The sequence below is a fragment of the Schistocerca serialis genome, chromosome 3 (genome assembly GCF_023864345.2).
Source record: "Schistocerca serialis cubense isolate TAMUIC-IGC-003099 chromosome 3, iqSchSeri2.2, whole genome shotgun sequence".
Lineage (NCBI taxonomy): Eukaryota > Metazoa > Arthropoda > Insecta > Orthoptera > Acrididae > Schistocerca > Schistocerca serialis.
In genome coordinates, this window is record NC_064640.1 from 288,060,490 (window position 1) to 288,081,487 (window position 20,998).

A 20,998-nucleotide genomic window follows, 5' to 3' on the forward strand; every position below is an offset into this window, starting at 1 on the left:
CCCCTTATTGTCCAGATGTAGCTACATCTTTATAATACAACAATATTGGGAAAATCTTCCTTTCATACAGCAATTTTCATATCTGACATATCATAAATTTTCACGTAACAATGTTTTCTCTTAATCAATGCCATACAATGGTGCTGCACAACTGTAACAGTACATTAACTACACAAGCACTATCATTCAGAAAGTGCTTTTCACAACAGTCTCTAAATGAAACTATGACACTGTATTTCAGATAACAGGAAAGACAGAGAAACTCAAAAGTTACTTTCCATTACTTTTTATTTTATTTTATTTTATTTTTAGCCCTTAAACACTATGGGCTGTCTCCAAGACCTCTACAATCCTATGTTTAATGATATTTCACATACACCTGCAGAGTGAAATGAATGTTCTGTGTACATTCCTATTGGATGGTAAGCTAGACATGACAAAACTGTTACATTATAGCTGCATTTTGTTTCTTATTTTTGGCCTTTCAGAAATATGACACTGACAGACCATAGTAAATGCATGGCATGTTTTTATTGAATGTTAGCATTTCTCAAAGGCAGAGAAAGCTGGACCTTGCACACAATGTGTTTTACATGACACAGATGGGGATGTTCAAGAATGACTCAATGAATTCTCAGACGGAGAATTTGACAACAGCAATAAAAACCCTGCTTTTAAGATATTCAGTGATCACAAGACTAATTCGAAGAAGGAAATTGAAAATGGTGAAGATATGACAACTGTTGACAATGCACATCACCTTCCAGCTGTTTGACCTGTGACAGGTGGATGAAAAGTCTTGGAGAAACCTGCTTTGGTTTACCAAAGATATTTTAGATGAAATCATTCTATGGACAAATTCAAAAAAATCTAAACTTAGAGCAAAGTATGCTAATGATTGCTAGTTCTATCTACAAGATGTTGATGTCACTGAATTGAAAGCACTAACTGGGTAATAAGTGCATTTGGCCATTTTCAAATTGGGGACAAACCAGTTTACAGTTCATTTGCAACCAGTGGAACAGGCAGAGATGTTTTCTCACGCACTGTTAAGAAAGAGTTTTGTTTTTATTATCAGCACTACAATTTGACAACTCAGATGATCAGGAGTAGCAGCTATTTCACAAATCTTTCTATGTGCCCATAAATTAATAATAATAAATTAACATCTGACTTCTCTCTTCATGAACAGCATCTGTTCTTTGCTCCTGTATCCACTAAAGAGCCACACAGTGTGCAAGAGAAGACACAACAGAAACAATGAGTAATAAACTCAAAGCTGATTTCACATACAACTTCTCATAACTGAGTTGAGTTTTTCCAAATAGTAATGTTGCGAATCTCTAATTTTATTACTAATGACACTCTGTAAGTGAGTGGGGAGGTAACTATTTTTAGTTATTTTAGTAATGCATAAAATAAAAACACACTACAAATTTTACTGTATTGGTTAGTTATCAAAGGGTTTTAAATCATGCATTGTTAAAAAAAAACTTAACTTCCATAGAGTCTAGTCCAAGAAGTGTAATGAACACAGGAAGTCATGAAAATATATATTCACACAAAACAATTGTTTTATATACAACTAGCAAACCACCCTGCCTTCATACAGGTAGCACTAACACACTTCAGTTTTCTGGCATAACAATAATGAATTGTATATGTAAACCTTCCTCATGATCAGTCTATTTATTAGTCAAAACCGTGTCAAAATCCCTACAGTTGTTCCTGAGATTGGCCTTCATATTATCATTATCATCATCATCATCATCAGTAGCAGCAGCAGCAGCAGCAGCACCCATTTCTATCATTAAACGATGTGGCCTCTCCAAGTATTGAGCTCAGGGATGTCTGCAATTTCTTCTGCCTTGAGGAATGTCCTTCAGCAATATTCAGCCAATTGACTCCAGTGATCTTCCACAGGTCTTTGTCCTATTCCTATCAGTCTGGCAGCCTTCCCCGTGGTCTGTCTCTGTGTCTTGAAGTCCATTCCAGCACTGCCTTTGTCCATCCATTGTCATTTCTTTTGGCACCACCGGACAGTCCATTGCCATTTCATAGTGGCTATTCTCTCCAGGATGTCCTTGATGTCGGTAACTGATATGATGTCTTCTGCCCTGCTGCCCCTCTTTTTTTTCCCATCTTACCTTGTAAATACCAACAGAGATGTTTCCATCCCTTGATGAAAAGTTCTATCTTGTATAGTCATGAAGTGTCCATTCCTCATAGGCATGAGTAAGTCAAAATAGGGAGAACACACTGATCCAAAACTTTTCTTTTTTCTCCCCTTTTTTCAAGTTGTACTGCCATGACAGTTGAATGTCTTCCAAATGCTTGTCAGCCTAGCTTGAGGCATCAAAATGTTTTCGATCTTATGTCTACCATCATTTTAAAAAGTGGCCAAGATAGATGTATTCTCCGACAGTATCCAGTTTGTTTTTCATTTCCTACCATGCTGCATTTTATTAGACGTAACTTTTGCCTTGGAAAGGTTTATGTTCAGTTCTGCTGCCTGATGTTCACATACAGACAGAAAACAATGTGGCAAATGACTTTATAATATGTATAAACTCTGGTCAAGCTTCACTGCTCTCTGGAGTTTCGGTAGGAGTTTACTTCACTGATTTTCCCCTCACATACTACCTCCTATATAGCTCCCATCATTGCCATGATGTGTCATACAAAATGCCACTTGAATACAAAACAGATACCAATACATATATTACACACACATCATCAGTATAATTATAAATTACACACACAAACCTTCCACATTAATAAGACTGTCTAATAGTGAAAATAGCCTTCACACACAGACAAAAGAACTTGGCGGAGGACTTTTAATTTTTAATATGTATAGAGAAACAAAAGAGTGGTCTGAGAGACTCCTCCATAATAACTCTGTTCCTGTCAACATCCGTAGTACTTACTGGTTAACAATGTCAAAGAAACAAATCAGTGGTAAGGATCATGAGAAAGGCACAGCAAATAATAGTTTTTGGAAAAGGGATATGAGCAATTTGAAATGAACAGGTTAAAAGAGAACTCAATTTGTACCACATCATTAGCATTTGGCTGATAAATAGAATATATATGCCACAAAACAGTTCTACTAGTGAAGGTATGAATGAATTAATTACTTTCATGTGTGCATCTCACTTTTTACCAAGTTTCAGAGACCAGTCAAGTTTTAAGTATCAATTTCATTGAATCTACATCTAAATACATAGTCTGTGCAAATCACTGTGAAGTAAAAAGCCAGTTACCTTTTACCATACGTTATTGTTTTTTCCTCTTCCAAACTCATACGGAGTACAAAAAGAATGACTGCTAAAATGCATGTGCACACTGTAATTAGTGTAATCTTGTCTTTGCTGTCTTTATAGGCATTATACGTAGGGGACTGGAATATAGTATGTAGGCTTTCATGGGATAAGTGTTGTCTATCTTCAAGGATCTACCAATTCAGATTTTTGAGCACTTACGTCACCCTCTCACATAAATCAAACAAACTTGTGATCATTTGTACTGCCCTCCTCCGAATACATGCAATATTGCCATATTCTAAAATGAGGTGCACAATTGTTTTGTAAGCAATCTCCTTTTAGACTACCAATGAACCAAAGTCTGCCAACTGCTTCACCTACAAATGAGCCTATACGATCATTCCATAGGTATTTGTATGAGTTAACTGACTCCACTAGTGTTTCATTGATATTGTAGTCATAAGAAACTGCTTACGAAGTGTATAATTTTACATTTTTCTGCATTTAAAGCAAGTTGCCAATATTTGCACCAAACTGAAATCTTATCATGATCTGGCTGAATATTTTTGCATATTTTTCCAGACTCAGAGTTAACTTCCTATCCCTGAAAAATGGGTCCAGAAGAAAAGTGAAGACCACTTAAAAGCCAATTTTTTTCATTCACTGATTAGAAAACATTGCATCAGTGGTACCAGTGATTACTGTCCTTGCTGTTTCTGCACTTGTGCTATGCTGTATTCTAATTTACCTGTATATGTTTGGCATAAATAACAATACTGGGTGGGTCCAGATTCCAAAGCCAACTCCCACAATGGGCACATAGTATCACTTTATGACAAAGTGCTTTTGTTCAAGAAATTAATTCAGCATCTGCCCAAAATTATTTGGGGGGATAATAATAAAAAAACATAAACCAGGTTGGTCACGCAAGGCATTTGAATCCTCCTACCATATACATGTCCAGCTCACACAAAACACAGCTCACCCTTTTCGCACACAATATTCTCTTAACCATAGGTGCTGGGAACAGGTAGATTCAATACTCGTTGGTTTCTGGAAAGCAGTATACACTGAACCACACTACAGCTTGTTACAAAAAGCCCAGGAATACAGAAAAGGTTCTCGTATATGTGACTGCCTCACAAACTTTTTGAGTGACAAAGTCCACAACGTGGTTCTGGCCAATGTAAGTTCATTGGAGACAAAGGCAACATCAGGAGGGTTCCACAAAAATGTCAGAGGATTGCTCTTGTTCTCTATATATATATAACAGGGTGAGCAGCACACTGAGAGTACACTCTGTTGTGTATGGGAAAGCGATGTCATCAACTGAGTATGGCTTGGGTGTTTGAAATCTTCACCATGTCACATTAAAGGCAGACACTGAAGCAATTCAGCAGTGAGCTACTAGATCTATAACATCAGATCACCTAATAAAAGTGTGTTACAGAAATGTAACATTTAAATGTGACTTTTTGGAAGGAAGAAGAAATGCTGCTGAGAAAGTTTCAATAACCATAATCTGCAACAGACTGCAGAACAATTCCAGTGCCTTCAATGTACAGTCAACAAAACAAAAACCTTCACATGCAAAATGACTAAGTCCCACAACAGGCATTCTCGGCATGTGCTGCCATGTCACAATTTGTAACAAAACTTTTGCCCTATTAATGCCCATGCTGGATTATAGCAACAACGTATTATCATACCAGTGAGATGTATTCCACAAAACAATGGAAATTAATACCAGTTAAACAATATACATGCAACGGCCTTGCCGCAGTGGATACACTGGTTCCCGTGAGATCACCGAAGTTAAGCGTTGTCGGGCGTGGTTGGCACTTGGATGGGTGACCATCCAGGCCGCCATGAGCTGTTGCCGTTTTTCGGGGGGCACTCAGCCTCGTGATGCCAATTGAGGAGCTACTCGACTGAATAGTAGTGGCTTCGGTCAAGAATACTATCATAATGACTGGGAGAGCGGTGTGCTGATCCCACGCCCCTCCTATCCGCATCCTCCTCTGAGGATGACATGGTGGTCGGATGGTCCCGGTAGGCCACTTGTGGCCTGAAGACGGAGTGCTTTTTTTTTTTAACAATATACATGAAAGTATAGGATTTCAACAGCAGTTGTGAAATATGTAGTGATTTGACCAACAGTGCTACACGTGGTTCAAAGAAAGTGTTAAGTCGCTGTGCAAGTAGCTCAAGGTCGAAGTATCTGGTCATCACTCGCTGAACCAGAGTTCGTTTCCACATTCTTGACAATATTTTTCCATGTTCCTGTCATGGTAGGTAGGTACCAAAGGCCTTTCTGTGGTAGCTTCTCATGTCTTGAATACAATGCTAGTGCACATTATTTGGGGGTCTTTAAGAGGACTATTGTACTATGAGCTAACAAAAACTGTATAAAAAATTCCCAGAATTTTAAACAAAATTCATCCAAGTTATTTTAAGGGCATTGGTTTTATGAGAATGAGAGAATATAGTTGTGTTGAGGAGTACATGATTTTAGTTCAATCAGACTTCTAGCAAAATTTTAACTTTTACATAGCTTGTATTTCAAATGTAAGAGTGAGTAACTAATTGAATAGTTATTCAGTTCTTTGCATGAATTATAGTGCTAATAGTGTACTTTTTTCCAATTACACACTAAAATGTAAGTTCCAAGCTCAAAAGTAATACTTTTGCCATTTTATTTGGTAACACTAAAATTCACTATCACACACTATTTTGAAAACAATCAGTTACAAATTAAGTTGCCAATGAGAAAGTTTTGCTTACATGGACAAAACTATAAATAGAAGTAGCAGATAGAATGGGAAACCAGATGCAGAACAAAAAATCGTTAACATGAATGTGAGTAAGAGAGAATAATTTTTTAATGATCAGCTCATAAATTTTTGTCTCTAACAAAGGAACCTCCCCATCCCACCCCCCTCAGATTTAGTTATAAGTTATAGTTCCACAAAACTTCTTCCTGTTTTCTCGATTGATCTGTGTTCAGTTTTTCAAGGCCTATCCACTGTGCCAACTTATAACTAAATCTGAGGGGGGTGCGATGGGGAGGTTCCCTTGTACGAAAAATTACAAATCTGCTGGGAAAAATACATTCAACTATTAAGTGTAATGGGTCTGAATAAGAGATTTAAATTCTGCCAGACAATATTTATTAGAATCTGGTTGGATTTGTATATTGAAATGAAAGTGATAAGCAGGTACGATATTCAAATTTACATGTATTAAATGTTAGGGAGCACAAATTCAATAAATAAAATGTAAATTACAATTATTTCATATGGATTTCCAATTAAAAAACACACTTGTATCAAATGTTGTCATATAAAGTGGAGTAAAGTGACAGGAGGAAAGTTTCACATCTGGGATGAGGCTAGTATGAGGTCTGCCCACAACCAGCTGCAATCATCTACCTCATCCATTGAGGCATGGAGATTGTTAGCCTATGGAAATATATCTCATCATCCACAAGACTCCCCCACACATCTGACACCAGATCCAGGGGCTGGTGTCAGCCAGCACAAGTTCACGTGATGCTTCATTCTGTCCCACAAATTTTCAATGGGTTTCAAGTCCGGCATTCGAACAGGCCTGTCAATCAGGTCAATATCAGTCAGTTGCAAAATCCATTGCTAAACAATTCAACTCGTGTGAACCTGTGAGTGGTCCTGCTGGAACTGGATCAATTCACTGGGATAGCACACTGAAACCATCGTAATGGATGACCGCTGGGATGCTATATCTCATGGCCTATGTCCGGTGAGATATCCTGACAGTAACTGACTATCTGTCATACACTCATCTGTGGCACAGTGTGTTATGTTTGGCATATCTCAGCTTTATTTGTGTTAAGCTTACAACACATCTATGACTCTACGAACAATGGCTAGCATGCGGCTATCACATAACTATACATTTCCCCTGTTGTTGTACCTTCTAGGTGGAAATGTCTGTGTTTCAACGAGATACAAGTAAGTGTTATAGTGTGTGTGTGTGATTATATATATATATATAATTAAAACAAAGATGACGTGACTTACCATACGAAAGCGCTGGCAGGTCGATAGAAACACAAACAGACACATACATACACACAAAATTCAAGCTTTCGCAACAAACTGTTGCCTCATCAGGAAAGAGGGAAGGAGAGGGAAAGACGAAAGGAAGTGGGTTTTAGGGAGAGGGTAAGGAGTCATTCCAATCCCGGGAGCGGAAAGACTTACCTTAGGGGGGAAAAAAGGACGGGTATACACTCGCACACACACACATATCCATCCACACATATACAGACTTTCATTTGGTAAGTCAAATCATCTTTGTTTTTAGATATATATTTCCTACGTGGAATGTTTCCCTCTTATATATATATATATATATATATATATATATATATATATATATATATATATATATATATATATATATAAGTGACATGCAGTACTTACACACAATTACAGAGAATCAAGAAGGTCTATAAGTAAGCTCGTTACAATAAGAAGATAACACATAAAGTGCTAAAAGTGTGTTGCATGTGGAGCTGCCGCCATTGTCAGTGAATGTTAAGGGATATTAGTACTTGTGCAGAGTCATACAGACAATCATTTTTCCCTCATTCCAATTCCGAGTGGAAAATGACAGGGCATAAATAGTAATGGTACAATGAACTCTCTGCAATGCACTGTCCAGTGATATGGCAAATATCTATGCAGAAATAGGTGTAGGTGAAGGTGAAAGTGTAGATACAAATGTACAGCTAGCTTACAGTGGGTATCAAGCACACAGTGTTTTACTGATTCTGTTTGTATCCCTGATACAATGTATTTGTGTAACACTAGTAATGCCAGCATTAACCTGGATTCAACCCAATGGCCACACTTGTGGTCTCCCTGGGAACTGTCCATTCTGCTTTATTCATGCGTTATGGACAAGAAATTGTTTAAGGAGCACATATACTCACTTTATGTAACAGTAAATTAAGCTTGTACAATTGCAGTGATAGAGAACACCACTGAATTATTTTGCTCTAATGTGGTTTAGTGTAACAATAAGAAAGGCTCTAAAAGTAGAATGTGCAATGTTTCAGAAGAGTACACTATTCCAATGAGGAGTCAAATAAGCAGTTTCACCATTTTCACACAGGATACGAGTGAGAGTCATAGCTAGACTGTTGAACTTTAGGTTAAAACCTATTCTTTTCCCGAGTTCCTAGTTGTAAATAAAGTTGCACTTGTGTGTTTTGTGACTAATTAAGCTCAAAACCAACAATTTTATAGCACCTAAAATGCTATTTCAACATTAATGCCTATTTTTGCCTATTTAGCTTTAAAATCCTAAAAGGTATCTATTTATTTATATAACAAAATTCTTGTACTTTCAAAAGCTAAAAATTGCTTACAAGAATCTAAAGTGGGAAGAATGAACTTATAGAATCCTGGCCAACTGCCTGATTCCATGAAGAAAGATATTCATATGCCTTTTAATTTCAGTGCACCAGCAGTTCAACAGAAGGAAATGCTGATAACAGCTCAAGGTATAGTTGTATAATACTGGCTGCCAGACTTTCTGCGCTATATGACATATAGAAAAGTTATTTCTTTGCTGGAAGAAGTTAAAAAGAAAATTAATGAAGGGTCAGGTGAAGCGGGAGAAAAAGTAAGGGTAAAAATGGGAAAGAATTGTGGGAAAGAACACCAGCCTGAAGGACTCACATGCAGCAGCAGCATACATAATTAGTGGGAAATCAAGCTCCCCTTATTGCAGCATTCCTGTTACATGTGCGCCAAAAGTAAAGCATGCCTACATCACACCCGTTGATGTAGAACGTTCTTTTTTGGTATATAAATTAATACTGATAAACATGCACTGTAGTTTTCTTTTGGAAAACCCAGAAAAGGTATTAGTTATTTACTGTGAACCCAACTATGATATGAATGTTTGAAACAACTGATTTAGCCAGCATTTATTAAATTACATATTACACGAATTTCAATTTGTGGCTATGTGTTTTATACAGTATTTTTATCTTGGAAAAACTTAAAAGGTTTGGGGGTCAATTTGAACATTAAAGTACTGTAATTTTTGCTGTGTTGTGCAATTGTGCAAATTTTAATTTTCCTTATTTTTAATCAATAATAATATGCTTATATTTCAACACTGTGTATTTTACATTATATTTAGTTTTTCTGCATAATATTTTTAGGGCCTATTTTAGGTTTTATATAGCCTAAATGAGCTACTGAAAGAGCCTATTTTAAGTGCCTAAAATGCTCTCTTTACGAATTAAGAATCTGTGGCCTAGTCATAGCATACAGTTCCTGAGCTAGCAATTAATAAAATTACAGACACTTTAGATATTAAAACATTTGAAAAAAAAAAAAAAAAAGTGACACTTTTGGAGCGCACAAGGAATGAAATTAATACGACTTGGAACTTGAATACTTAATTATATAAAAATTAACTGCCACATTGTATCCGATATGCAGCTGCTAGCAACAACACAAAAGTAATTAACAGTGTATGCTCTTTTTATGCAGTATAGATGTCCTTCCAAAACCAGAGAAATATCTTGCAAACACTATATTTACTCAAAATTTGAAAAAGAATCACAAAAGCCATTTGATATTGCCATAAAAGCAGCAGCAGCAACAAAATTTTGTAACTGTGAATCTAGATAACGCTGACAGGAGGTACGTAAATTATTGAACTTTGGGGCAGATTAAATTACATATGAGGTTGCCACCAGGCTCTATGCGCTTGTCCCATTTTCTTACAAGTCTTCTTATACCCTCAGTGAAAAATTCTGTACCATTATTGCCAAGTCAATTCTGTACTTTTCCCTCAGTCTCTTTGCTGTCACTGAACTTGATCCCACATAACGTTTCTTTCCCTGGACCAAACAGATACAAAGACATTCCATCAGAAGGACAATAACACTGCTAAACTGTCACTGGGCAGTAGCCACTGGCTAATAACTACAAACTCACGTAATTTCTGGAAGTATGTTCAGACTCTGGCAGTGGGAAATCAGTAACTTTTTTTTAAACCTAAATAATGCCTATAGGAAGACATGAGGGTTTTAGTGGTGAATGACAGTTACTTACAAGCCATAAAAATGGCGATACTTGAACAATGAAACAACTGGGGAGGGACATTAATGTTAAACCACACAAATCAACAACAAATGGAGAAACGGAGTCTCCACTGTAGTTAGTTAGTTAGTTGGTTGTGTGTTCCATTGATCAATCGCATGGTATGGTAGCCGTTATGATGTGGAACATGTCAAGTGCACAAGAAATGCACATATGAAACAAAATTTTTTAATATACATAAATACAGAGTTAAAGATCAATATTTCTATTATTTACCCCATTCCCTTAAATGGCACAAAATGCATATACTATATTTATAGATTTATTTATTCCTATTCAAGAATTCATCTATGGTATAGGAGGAGTTGTCAAGGAGATACGATTTCAATTTATTTTTGAAGCTATTACTGCTGTCTGTCAGACACCTTGTTTCATCTGGTAATTTGTCGAAAATTTTTACATCAGCATATTTTACCCCTTTCTGTGCCAAAGATAGGTTGAGCAAAGGATAGTGTAAGTCTTTGTCTTTTCTGGTATTATAATCATGAATGTCACTGTTGTTTTTAAACTGGTCCATGTTGTTGAGAACAAATTTCATTAGTGAGTAGATGTATTGTGAGGCTGTAGTAAGAATTCCCAATCTTTTTAAAAGATGCCTACAAGATGTGCGACTATGAACGCCACACATTATTCTAACCACTTTCTTTTGAGCAGTGAATACTTTTTGTCTAAATGTTGAGTTACAACAAAATATTATTCTGTATGACATCAGAGAGTGAAAGCATGCAAAGTACGTTAGCTAACTAACTTCTATATCCTCAAAATTGACAATTATTCTGATCGCAAAAGTTGCTGAACCTAGTCGCTTTAGGAGATCCATAACATGAATTTTCCAATTAAGCTGCGCTGTTGGCTGGGGCTGGCTGGGCTGTTTTTGAGGGAAGAGACCAAACTGCGAGGTCATCGGTCTCATCGGTTTAGGGAAGGACGGGGAAGGAAGTCGGCCGTGCCCTTTCAAAGGAACCATCTCGGCATTTGCCTGGAGCGATTTAGGGAAATCACGGAAAACCTAAATCAGGATGGCCGGACGCGGGATTGAACCGTCGTCCTCCTGAATGCGAGTCCAGTGTGCTAACCACTGTGCCACCTCGCTCGGTTTCCAATTAAGATTCTCATCTATATGTACCCCCCAAAACTTAGTATGCTCTACCCTGTCTACTGACTTCTGTTGATGTGTTATATTTATTGACGGAATTATACTTTTTGCAGCAGAAAATTGGATGTACTGTGTTTTTTCAAAGTTTAGAGCAAGCCCATTTGCAGAAAACCAATTAATGACTTTTCCAAAGACCTTATTTGTATCATTTTCAATTTCACTTTCTTTTACTGGATTAATAATGACACTTGTATCATCAGCAAACAGTGTCAGTTCAGCTTCCTGTTTCAGATAGGAAGGGACGTCATTCACACATGTCAAGAACAGATGGGGACCCATGATTGAATCCTGTGGAACACCTAATGTAATTTCACCCCAGTTTGATGAAGTGGCAAACTTATTTAAATCACTTGACCCGTATAAGGAAATTTTAGGCTTCCTGTTCTGTAGGTATGACTTAAACCACTCATATGCTATTCCATTTATACCATAGAATTGTAATTTCTGTAACATACTGTCATGGTTCACACAATCAAATGCTTTAGACAAGTCACAGAAAATTCCTATTGGTGACATTTTACTATTTAAAGACTCTATTATGCAGACAGTGAAATTGTATATTGCTGTCTCAGTGGAACAGCATTTTTGAAATCCGAACTATGATTTACTGAGTATCCCATAACTGTTGAGATGGCTAACAACTCTTGAGTACATTACATTCTCTAAGATTTTTGAGAATGCTGTAAGCAAGGATATGGGCCAATAATTATTGTAAATGTGAGGGACATATTTATTGTGAACGGAGACAGGCAATAGTCTAACACAATGAAGTTTGGTAGTTGTGACAGCGGGTGGTGATGGTGGTAGTGATGAATTTCGGAATAAATACAATCATTACCGAGCCAGAATTAGAAAGATCCTGACTTCATTTACTGCAGCTTCTCCCATCCTATCAGTATGGTGGCCTCGGGAGCCACCATACATGCCGTAACACGACAATGGCAGAGGGTCGAGAACAACAAGACTGCACAGTGGCATAAAAAAAACTTTCTCAGGACCCAGGCACTATCCATCACATAGGTGTGGAAAGCAGTAAATTTTCAGGATAGTAAAACTCATCTAACAAAGCAGAAAGTTTACAACATGAGTACACATCGTGGTTGGTGGAGTTAATTTGTGAAAGTATATCAGGTGGGTGAGGGGGGCAAACATAGTCAAATACCTACTGCCATGGGTAGGAGAACTAGGTCTTTTTCAAGGTAAACCATGACAAGAGACTCCCCTTCAATAAAAATATCCCAACCAGTTTAGAGATTTATTCATCATATACAGAGAAAATAAAATGTGCCACACCAGCATGCAAAAACCCCACAGAAATGAAAGTACAGGAGCTTGAAGTTTAATTACAGTGTTTGAACAGCACAGTGGTATGCCTTACAGAGCACTGGTGTACAGATAATGAAATATAGCATATTGTGCTATCATCATATGAATGTGCAAGTTGTTACTGTAGGACTACCTTGAAGAGTGGGAATCATGTATTTATATCAGGGGCGGCACAAATCCAAAAAGCTAGCGAAGACTGGATCACAATTGGTGTAGATAAAAATTTTGAATTGGCAGCCATTGAACTAATAAAGCTAGACATTTATAAAAAGTTAATCATTCTGTGGTTGTACTGCTCACCTAGTGGTAATATGAGCACTTTCTTTTAAAGTCCTGGAAATAGTTTCAGCCCCCAAATCTACCATAATATTACATGGAGACATGAATATTAACTCAGGTGTTGAGGGTAAAACTAGTAATAACTTCCTAAACATTTGGAGCACTTCTCGTGTAGCACAAAGGATAAACACTAGTACTAGGGTACCAAAAATTACAGCATCAGTTTTACACCCTGTACTTACAGATATCTACAGGGAAAATTTTAAATTATTTATAACAGATCCTGGCCATTCTGATCATTACTATCAGATAAACAGGCTACACACAAGGCTTGGTATAACCTTCAATAGTGCAGGCCTACAAAAGGATCTTCTCAGAACATACAATTCATACTTTTCCTGTGGCATTCACAATCAAACCAGAATCAACTGAGCCAAACAAAGGACTGCATAAAAAACGTGTAAGCTGATGGCATTCCTGATTTGTGAGGAAACCTAGCATAAAATACCACAAGTTTGTGGTTCTAGAGCCAATAGTGCGTTTACATCAAAAGAATATTGCACAAAAGGGACCAACCGAATGAGGCAGTGCAGTCGTTAAGACACAGACCACATATTCAGGAGAATGGAGCTTGCCCTGTCTGGCCGTTCTGATATGGGTTTTCAAAAATCATTTCTGGAAAATGCTGGGATGGTTCCTTCACCAAGGCCATGGCTGAGCATGCATCCTACTAATCTGTTTAAAGTGTACTTACATATTTTGTGTGTATTTGCATTGTATTATGATAACAAATTCTATATCATTTTAAGATTACAAGTGGACAAATGAATGCGTAAATAAATAAATGTCTCAATGTTTTCATGACCTGTTAGCTAAAGCTTCAGAGGACCTAATGGGACACCATATACTTTTTGTAGTAGTAGTCATGATTCAGACACAGATAATATGTGTGTCAATTCCCCACCCCCGAGCCACTGCAATCATTTCTTTATTCTATCTACAGTATTATATTCATAAATTTATGTCACAATGAAACTGCTTCTTTTTATGCAAAATTGTGTGCCAGTAGTGGCATTAAGGAGAAAAACAGTATACCTAAAATTTCAAGCAAGTAATATGTGAAATTATTACATCCAGTTGACAGATCATTGTACAGGAAGCTCTGGAAAGAACAGAAGAGAAATGAACAGTAAAGAAAAGTGGGGAAAAAGAGGGAACAGGCACTTACTCTACTGGTGGCAACACAATCAAACTTCTTAGTGTTATCTTACAACAAGAACTATAATATACAAGATGTATCCAATTTGTGCACATTTTGACTTCAACACCACATATTCAAATTTAAGAAAATGAATTTAATTAACCTGTGACGTTCAAAGGACTGGGTGTAGAATAAAAGACACAACCAAGAAACATTAAGTTTACCATGGGAAACCAGTCAATAACGGTCATTTCATTAAGGTGGCAATGATAAGAATCTTTCTTTTTTCATATCTTTAAGAGAAGTATGAATTCTATGGCTTGGAACGATGATGGTTGCCAACAAATCTGGGGATTATAGCAGAGAAAGACAACTGAAAAAAGGTAATTTCTTTGCAAAAATAAGATCTCACCTTAAGTCGCCAATTACTACCGGCATCTGTTTTGATCTTTGACAGCCAGGACTCAGTAAACCATTCAGGTGCACTGAAAATTAACAGGCAGATATCAAAATAGAGCATTCAAATAAACTGCTGTATGTAGTACACAATTAACAATTGCATGTTAAAGTACTGGGAAACTGAAGACAGTATTTGTTAGCACAATGAAATCACGTTCCCATGATGTTTTTGTAATTAAAGGCTATCATAGCAATTTATTTACATTCATTATGCCAAACCTAGCATTAATTATGCTGAACCACAAAGAATAAATCCTAGTTAAGTTACAAAGGATAATTCTAAGGATGACAAATGATTACATCAGAATGTAAATACCATACTGAATGCAAATCTGATGCACACTTTTTTTTTACCACATGCAGTATTCAAAATAGAGGTGTGCATAAGATTCAGTGGCAAATTACATTCAGGTACAAACTTGAATCCATTGTTCACTGGCAACGTAACTGAAACTTTAGTATTGTTTCTTACATCACAATTCACTGGTGCAATTCTCAACTTTGTTACAGTATTGTTGGCCTATTACTGTGTAGTGTGTTTGCATTAGCTGGTCACAAAATGGAAGACAAGCAGAGAAGAACCTCATATGATGCTACTTGCAAGCATAAAGTAATTCTTTATGTTAAAAATATGGTAAGAGGAGGACAGCATGAGTGTTCAGTGAAGCTGAGAGTACCATTTGATTATGGAAGAAATAGAAACTGGCATTATTTGTAACTACTGGTATTACAAAGAAAGTCACTGGCCCTTGCTAAAGGAAAACACTGTGGTGTTCAGATGCAATAGACCAACCAGCCAAATTGAGGCCCACAATAACGCCCCCTTCAAATTATGTAAGGTTCTGATAATGCTGTTTCCCTTGAGTACACGGTATTTCTGTGTCCATAGTGATCACTGAACATCTAATGCTGTTTATGCCCATTATATACCCTATCACTGCCTAGTAACAACACTAATGCACTCCAGTGGTCATTCTACCTATCAAAAAGAATTTCAACTCTAATCATTTACATACCTGCCAATGGTGTGTATGTGTATGGAGTTACATTGGCATTCAATAATGTCTTCTATGAGCTTCACCTTTCTGTCAGCAGTGTATGTAAGTACTTGGGAATGGCTACTAGTTCTTAATTTTGGATCCATTGTTTTCCCTTTGATTGTTGGGAGAGACTCAGAGGAAATATGGCACAGTCATGTTATTTCAATTCTTTCTGTAGCAGTTTCCCATAGTCTTCTGTTTACCTCCGATTACTTAGACTTGCACTTTCCTTCATGTTCCTATGTAGGTTGGAACTTGGCAACACTACTGTGGAGACACTAGGCAATGGAATCTACTATTGATGCTGATAGCACATGTTGTTGACATACCTACCTTACCTCCGAGCAAATGGACTTGCCCGTCCCACATCACTGGCGTGTGCACAATTGAGGCAAACACAGTCACTTGTGAGTGAGCAGTCTAACGTAATGGTGTCACTATGTTTTCGAAACAGAAACAACGGATTTGGATCAAGACTGAATGTGCCAGAGGTCATAGAGCACGAGAGAGCCTTCAAGGTCTTCAAGAGGCATGTGGGGAATCGGCATTGCTGTACAAAAAAGTCGCACTTTGGGTAAAAGCCTTCAACGAAGGTCGGCAAACTGTGGCAGACATGCACCGGGCAGGTTGTCCTAGCATCTCTGAAGAAGAAGCACATGCTGTTGCAGCGTTAGTGGACAGTGATCGACGCCATACGATTCATGAGCTCACCCACAAAAGCGGATTACAGCATATGACTGTGCTTCGCATCCTGAAGGAATGCCTGGGCATGCGAAAAACTGCATCACGATGTGTTCCACATGACTTGACGGAAACGCAGAAATGGATGCGTTATGACACTGCTCAGACACACTTGGAGTGCTATAAGTGTGAAAGAAAGACTTTCTTATGCCGTATCGTAACACTGGATGAGACATGGGCCACATCATATGAGCCAAAACTGAAACACTAATCCAACGAATGGTGTCATTATGGGTCACTGCGAAAGACAAAAGTGCGTCAGAGCCCCAGTATGGTGAACGTTATGGTGATTCTCACGTACAACTGTGATGGCGTTATCCTAACGTATACGTTCCTCCACGGCAGACCATCAATGCACAGTATTACTGTTCATTTTTGGAGCATCACCTGCGGTCAGCTTTGCGAAAGAAGCGGAAACACTTTCTGCGCAACCCACCCATCATTTTGCATGACAATGCACAGGTGCATACAGCACAATCCGTGGCTGCTCTGTTCAGTCGATGGGACTGGGAAGTACTGTACCATCCACCATACTCCCCGGACTTAAATCCTTGTGACTGATTCGATTCCAAAGATGAAGGAACCACTTCATGGTATTTGCTTCAGAACTGTTCCAGAGATTCGAAAGGCAGTAGACCACTCCATTCACACAATCAACAGAACAGGCTCTGTTAACGGTATACTACGCCTTCCAAATAACTGGCAACGGGTTCTACACAACGCTGGTGACTACTTTGAAGAACATAACAGGTGCAAACATGTAACTCTTTTGTATCGGTTGTGAATAAATAGTTGCCACTATTTAAGTTCCAACCCTTGTATATAGTTCTTTATACTGGAAGATGGATAAAGGCTGTGCTTTTTCTGTGCAGATGCAAGGAGAAATGGCCATTGTCTGCAAAACAGTTCAAGTAAATGTAAGTACTGGCTGCACATTTGTATCCCCTTATGCTTTGGTAAATGGTATGGGGTGCTGTCCATTGTGGAAAGCACAGCTGTGCCTGAATGGGATGTCTCCTTAGTTCCAGCTAATTCTGCACAAGCACAGAGGGCAAATACACTGGTAACTGGCAACTGAAACATTATATGAGTAATATAGCTCCTCTAGAATATTAAGTGACAGATCAGACAGGAAGGCCAGTGTGCACTCAGTATGTCTGTTAGTGTGTCTCTTCCAACAAGATGTCAGCAGCTGTTGAATGATTTGGGTGCAGCAGACTGTGAATTGCAGCTCATGTCAGCATGAATAACACCTGCCCTCTGGATTCAGAGGGCATCATCCTCTGTTCCTTTAGAGAGGTGGCAAACATGTTTTTTGGCTGGGGAGAGGGGGAGGGGCGGGAAAGGGTTGTGATTTCCAACTTGCAGCCTTGTACCCAGAACCGATCAGAACCCTCTGGTCTGCAAACAAACCAAACGATTAGGTGATTCTGTGACAATCTTAGATGCACATTTCTTGACCTCAGCTGTTGGGTGGAAAAAAATAGTTCCATTTCTCCCCCTCCTTCAATAGGTCAGGTGTGCAGTAAAGGGAAGTGAATGTTCAGATAACAGACTACACATGGCATGCGTATGAGAAGCTGTTTAGTTTCGAGAAACCCAGTGACTTAGACATTAGCCACATTCACCCAAAAAGGAGAACATTTTGCCTTGCCGTAACATTTTAGACTGCTGTGCAGAGCATCAATGGCATATGAAAAATTATGAAAGTGGTGGTGGTAATTGCTGGAAGCTTGACGTTTTACCCAGAACTCATGTGGCAAGAAGTCCAACAATATTTTATACAACGTTTGTCCTTGGAGATCAGAAAACAATGTGCAGAAGTGTCAATGGTAATGTCCCACAATTAGTTTCACTTATTTACAATAACAATACCCATGTAATACAAGGAGCGTAATGCTTGCTGGAGCCAGAAGTGAATAACAACAGAATCTCAAACTCTGGCTGGGATGTACATGGTGGAGGCACTATTTGGTAATGCCTATTGAGGTTGTTACAGATTCTAATTTAGAAATAACTAATGGGAAGGTAAGTGTCAAAGTTAGGCCAAACACAGTAATCATATGCTTTTGTAGACTACTTGCCTCTGGAATTACTGTGGCAGAATCCTTCAAAGAAAAGTCGCAGAATATGGTGCTTAAATTTCCTGAACATGCTATGGTAATAGGAGGAGATCTAAACTCACCGGCTATAGACTAGGAGACTCATGACTGCCCCTTTGAGCCCAGTGGTTTCTGCCTCAAACCACCAGTTTATTAATTTTCTTTTGAGGTACCAGTGCCTTTCATGTGAAGACAATGATGCTATTGCAAGACAGAGCCTCCCAAATGATACACTGAGGTACTTCTACTAATGTAGAGCACTGCAGCAATCTCTTACAGCATTTAAAGCAACAGCTGGTATGGAGTGTTTACTATATGATTGTAGGAGATACTGTCTGCAAATTTTTGTTAAATAATTTACTTGAGGTGCAGTTTTTGCATGGTAATCATATTGAGAAGATCAATGACAGTGCAAGTAAGTATATCTAATGTTACTGTAACATAAATTTGAGTTTGTACTACAGCTGTTACAAGTGGTTTCAACAGGAAACCACTGGCATTGTATGTATTTTTATAATTAATTCTGTAATTGGGTGCAAATTTATTAAATTTTAGGCCCATTTTTTGCTTATTATTTGTGGCTATAAATTCATTTAGGCATTATATGTTTGTGGAAGTTTCAAGACATCACCCACAATCTAAACATCCACCTTTTAAAAGAAGAAATTATGAGTAATTTGGATTCAGAGATTTGTGAGACAGAAAGTTACGGAACAACAGGAACTTTAACTCCTTTGAACTACTACTCACTGAAAATGTATTTCATGATGATGTTCATGACAACAATGAAAATGGGCCCGCCATGATAAACTCACAAATAAGATGGTTTACATAATACAAATTAGCAGCTGACTTCTCTGAAGAGATCAGATGAGATGTTGAAGTATTTCTGAGCTTGTTTCCACAGGAAATGATGGTATGTAGACAACTGTATGCTGCAGTGGGCCCAAAGTGAAACCACCTCCATAAAACAAATGATTGTTTACTTTTTGACAATTTCTTGTTGTACTCATTGCTTATGATGTCAATAAAGGTTAATTTTGAGACAAATTTTAAAATTACATTTTTGGGACTCAAAGAGTTAAAATAAGTGGCATGGACAGAGCTTTGTTTGAGATTGGTCCACAAGGTTTTTATGTAAATTCTGTTGTATAGTAATTTACAGAACTTACCCATTATGGAAAGTTCTTAGATCTCCTATTAACTAACTGATCCAAACTTTTCAATTAAAGTAATGTTGAGGAGAGGCAATCAGTGACCATAAGCCTGTTATAGCTTCAACAACTACAGGTGTTAAAAAAGAATGTTAAAAGATGTAGGAAAATATTTCTGCTTCATAATGCACATTATATTAATAACCAACATCAAACATTCATATTCACGAACAAAGATGTAGGTTATTAATGGTTAAGATTGGAAAGTATTGTACAATATATTGTAACCAAAGACATCATGAACAAAATTGTAGGGTTAGACAAGTTGTGCCATGTTTATATAAGGAAGACCATTAGGAATTGCTCATACACAAAGAAAGTTTATCACAGATTTAAATCAAGTCACAGCCTTGTAGACAAACTAACTCTGAATACAGCCAAAATTAATGTCAAGAGAAAAATCAACAGAAATTCAATGAATTCAAAAGTAAAATTTTGCCTACCAATTTTACAAAAAATTCTAAGAAGTTCTTATCTTATGTAAATATAATAAACAGATCAAAATCATCTATACAGTAACTCAGCGAACATCATAAACAAATGTAACAGACTGAACATGAGTGTGTGGAAAGATCCATTATGTTTGATTTCACAATTTGTCATCTATTACTGGAATCAGTAACAACTGTAAAATATCTGCACTCCACACAGCAAAGGAGATCCCTGATAACTAAAAGAGCTGTTGTCACCTTTCAACCTCAAAGTGCAAATGGTCACCAAAATACTAAGTGAAAGCCATAGTTGCCTTAACACTGCAGCAACACTGAGACATTGGCTTAGGAACATAAAAGAAATCACATTATGTTATTGGCTGGAACAGACACACAAAGCTGCTACGCCAAGCCCACTTTCACTGCAAGGGGTCTTCCTTTGTATGGACTATTTGAGTAAGAGTCTAGAGCAACCTAAGTGGAAGGGCAATAGAGAACTAGTAATAGGAAAAGTAGGTGCCAGACTGAAATTCACGGGAAGAATCATATGGAAACCACTGAAAGCGTTAGCTTACACGACACTCATTCACAGAATTCTTGGATATTGCTCATCACTG

General features: G+C 37.7%; 1 protein-coding gene and 1 pseudogene across 1 annotated transcript in view; one reads left to right on the forward strand and one right to left on the reverse strand.

The window, feature by feature from the left end:
* LOC126470070 (protein Hook homolog 3-like) overlaps positions 1 to 20,998 on the reverse strand; it is a 204,900-nt gene that overhangs the window by 128,035 nt on the left and 55,867 nt on the right. The window contains exon 3 of the mRNA XM_050097578.1: positions 14,807 to 14,879. Coding sequence (XP_049953535.1) covers positions 14,807 to 14,879 — 73 coding nt within the window. The remainder of the gene's footprint in view (positions 1 to 14,806; positions 14,880 to 20,998) is intronic.
* Positions 5,031 to 5,148, forward strand: LOC126472345 (5S ribosomal RNA; annotated as a pseudogene).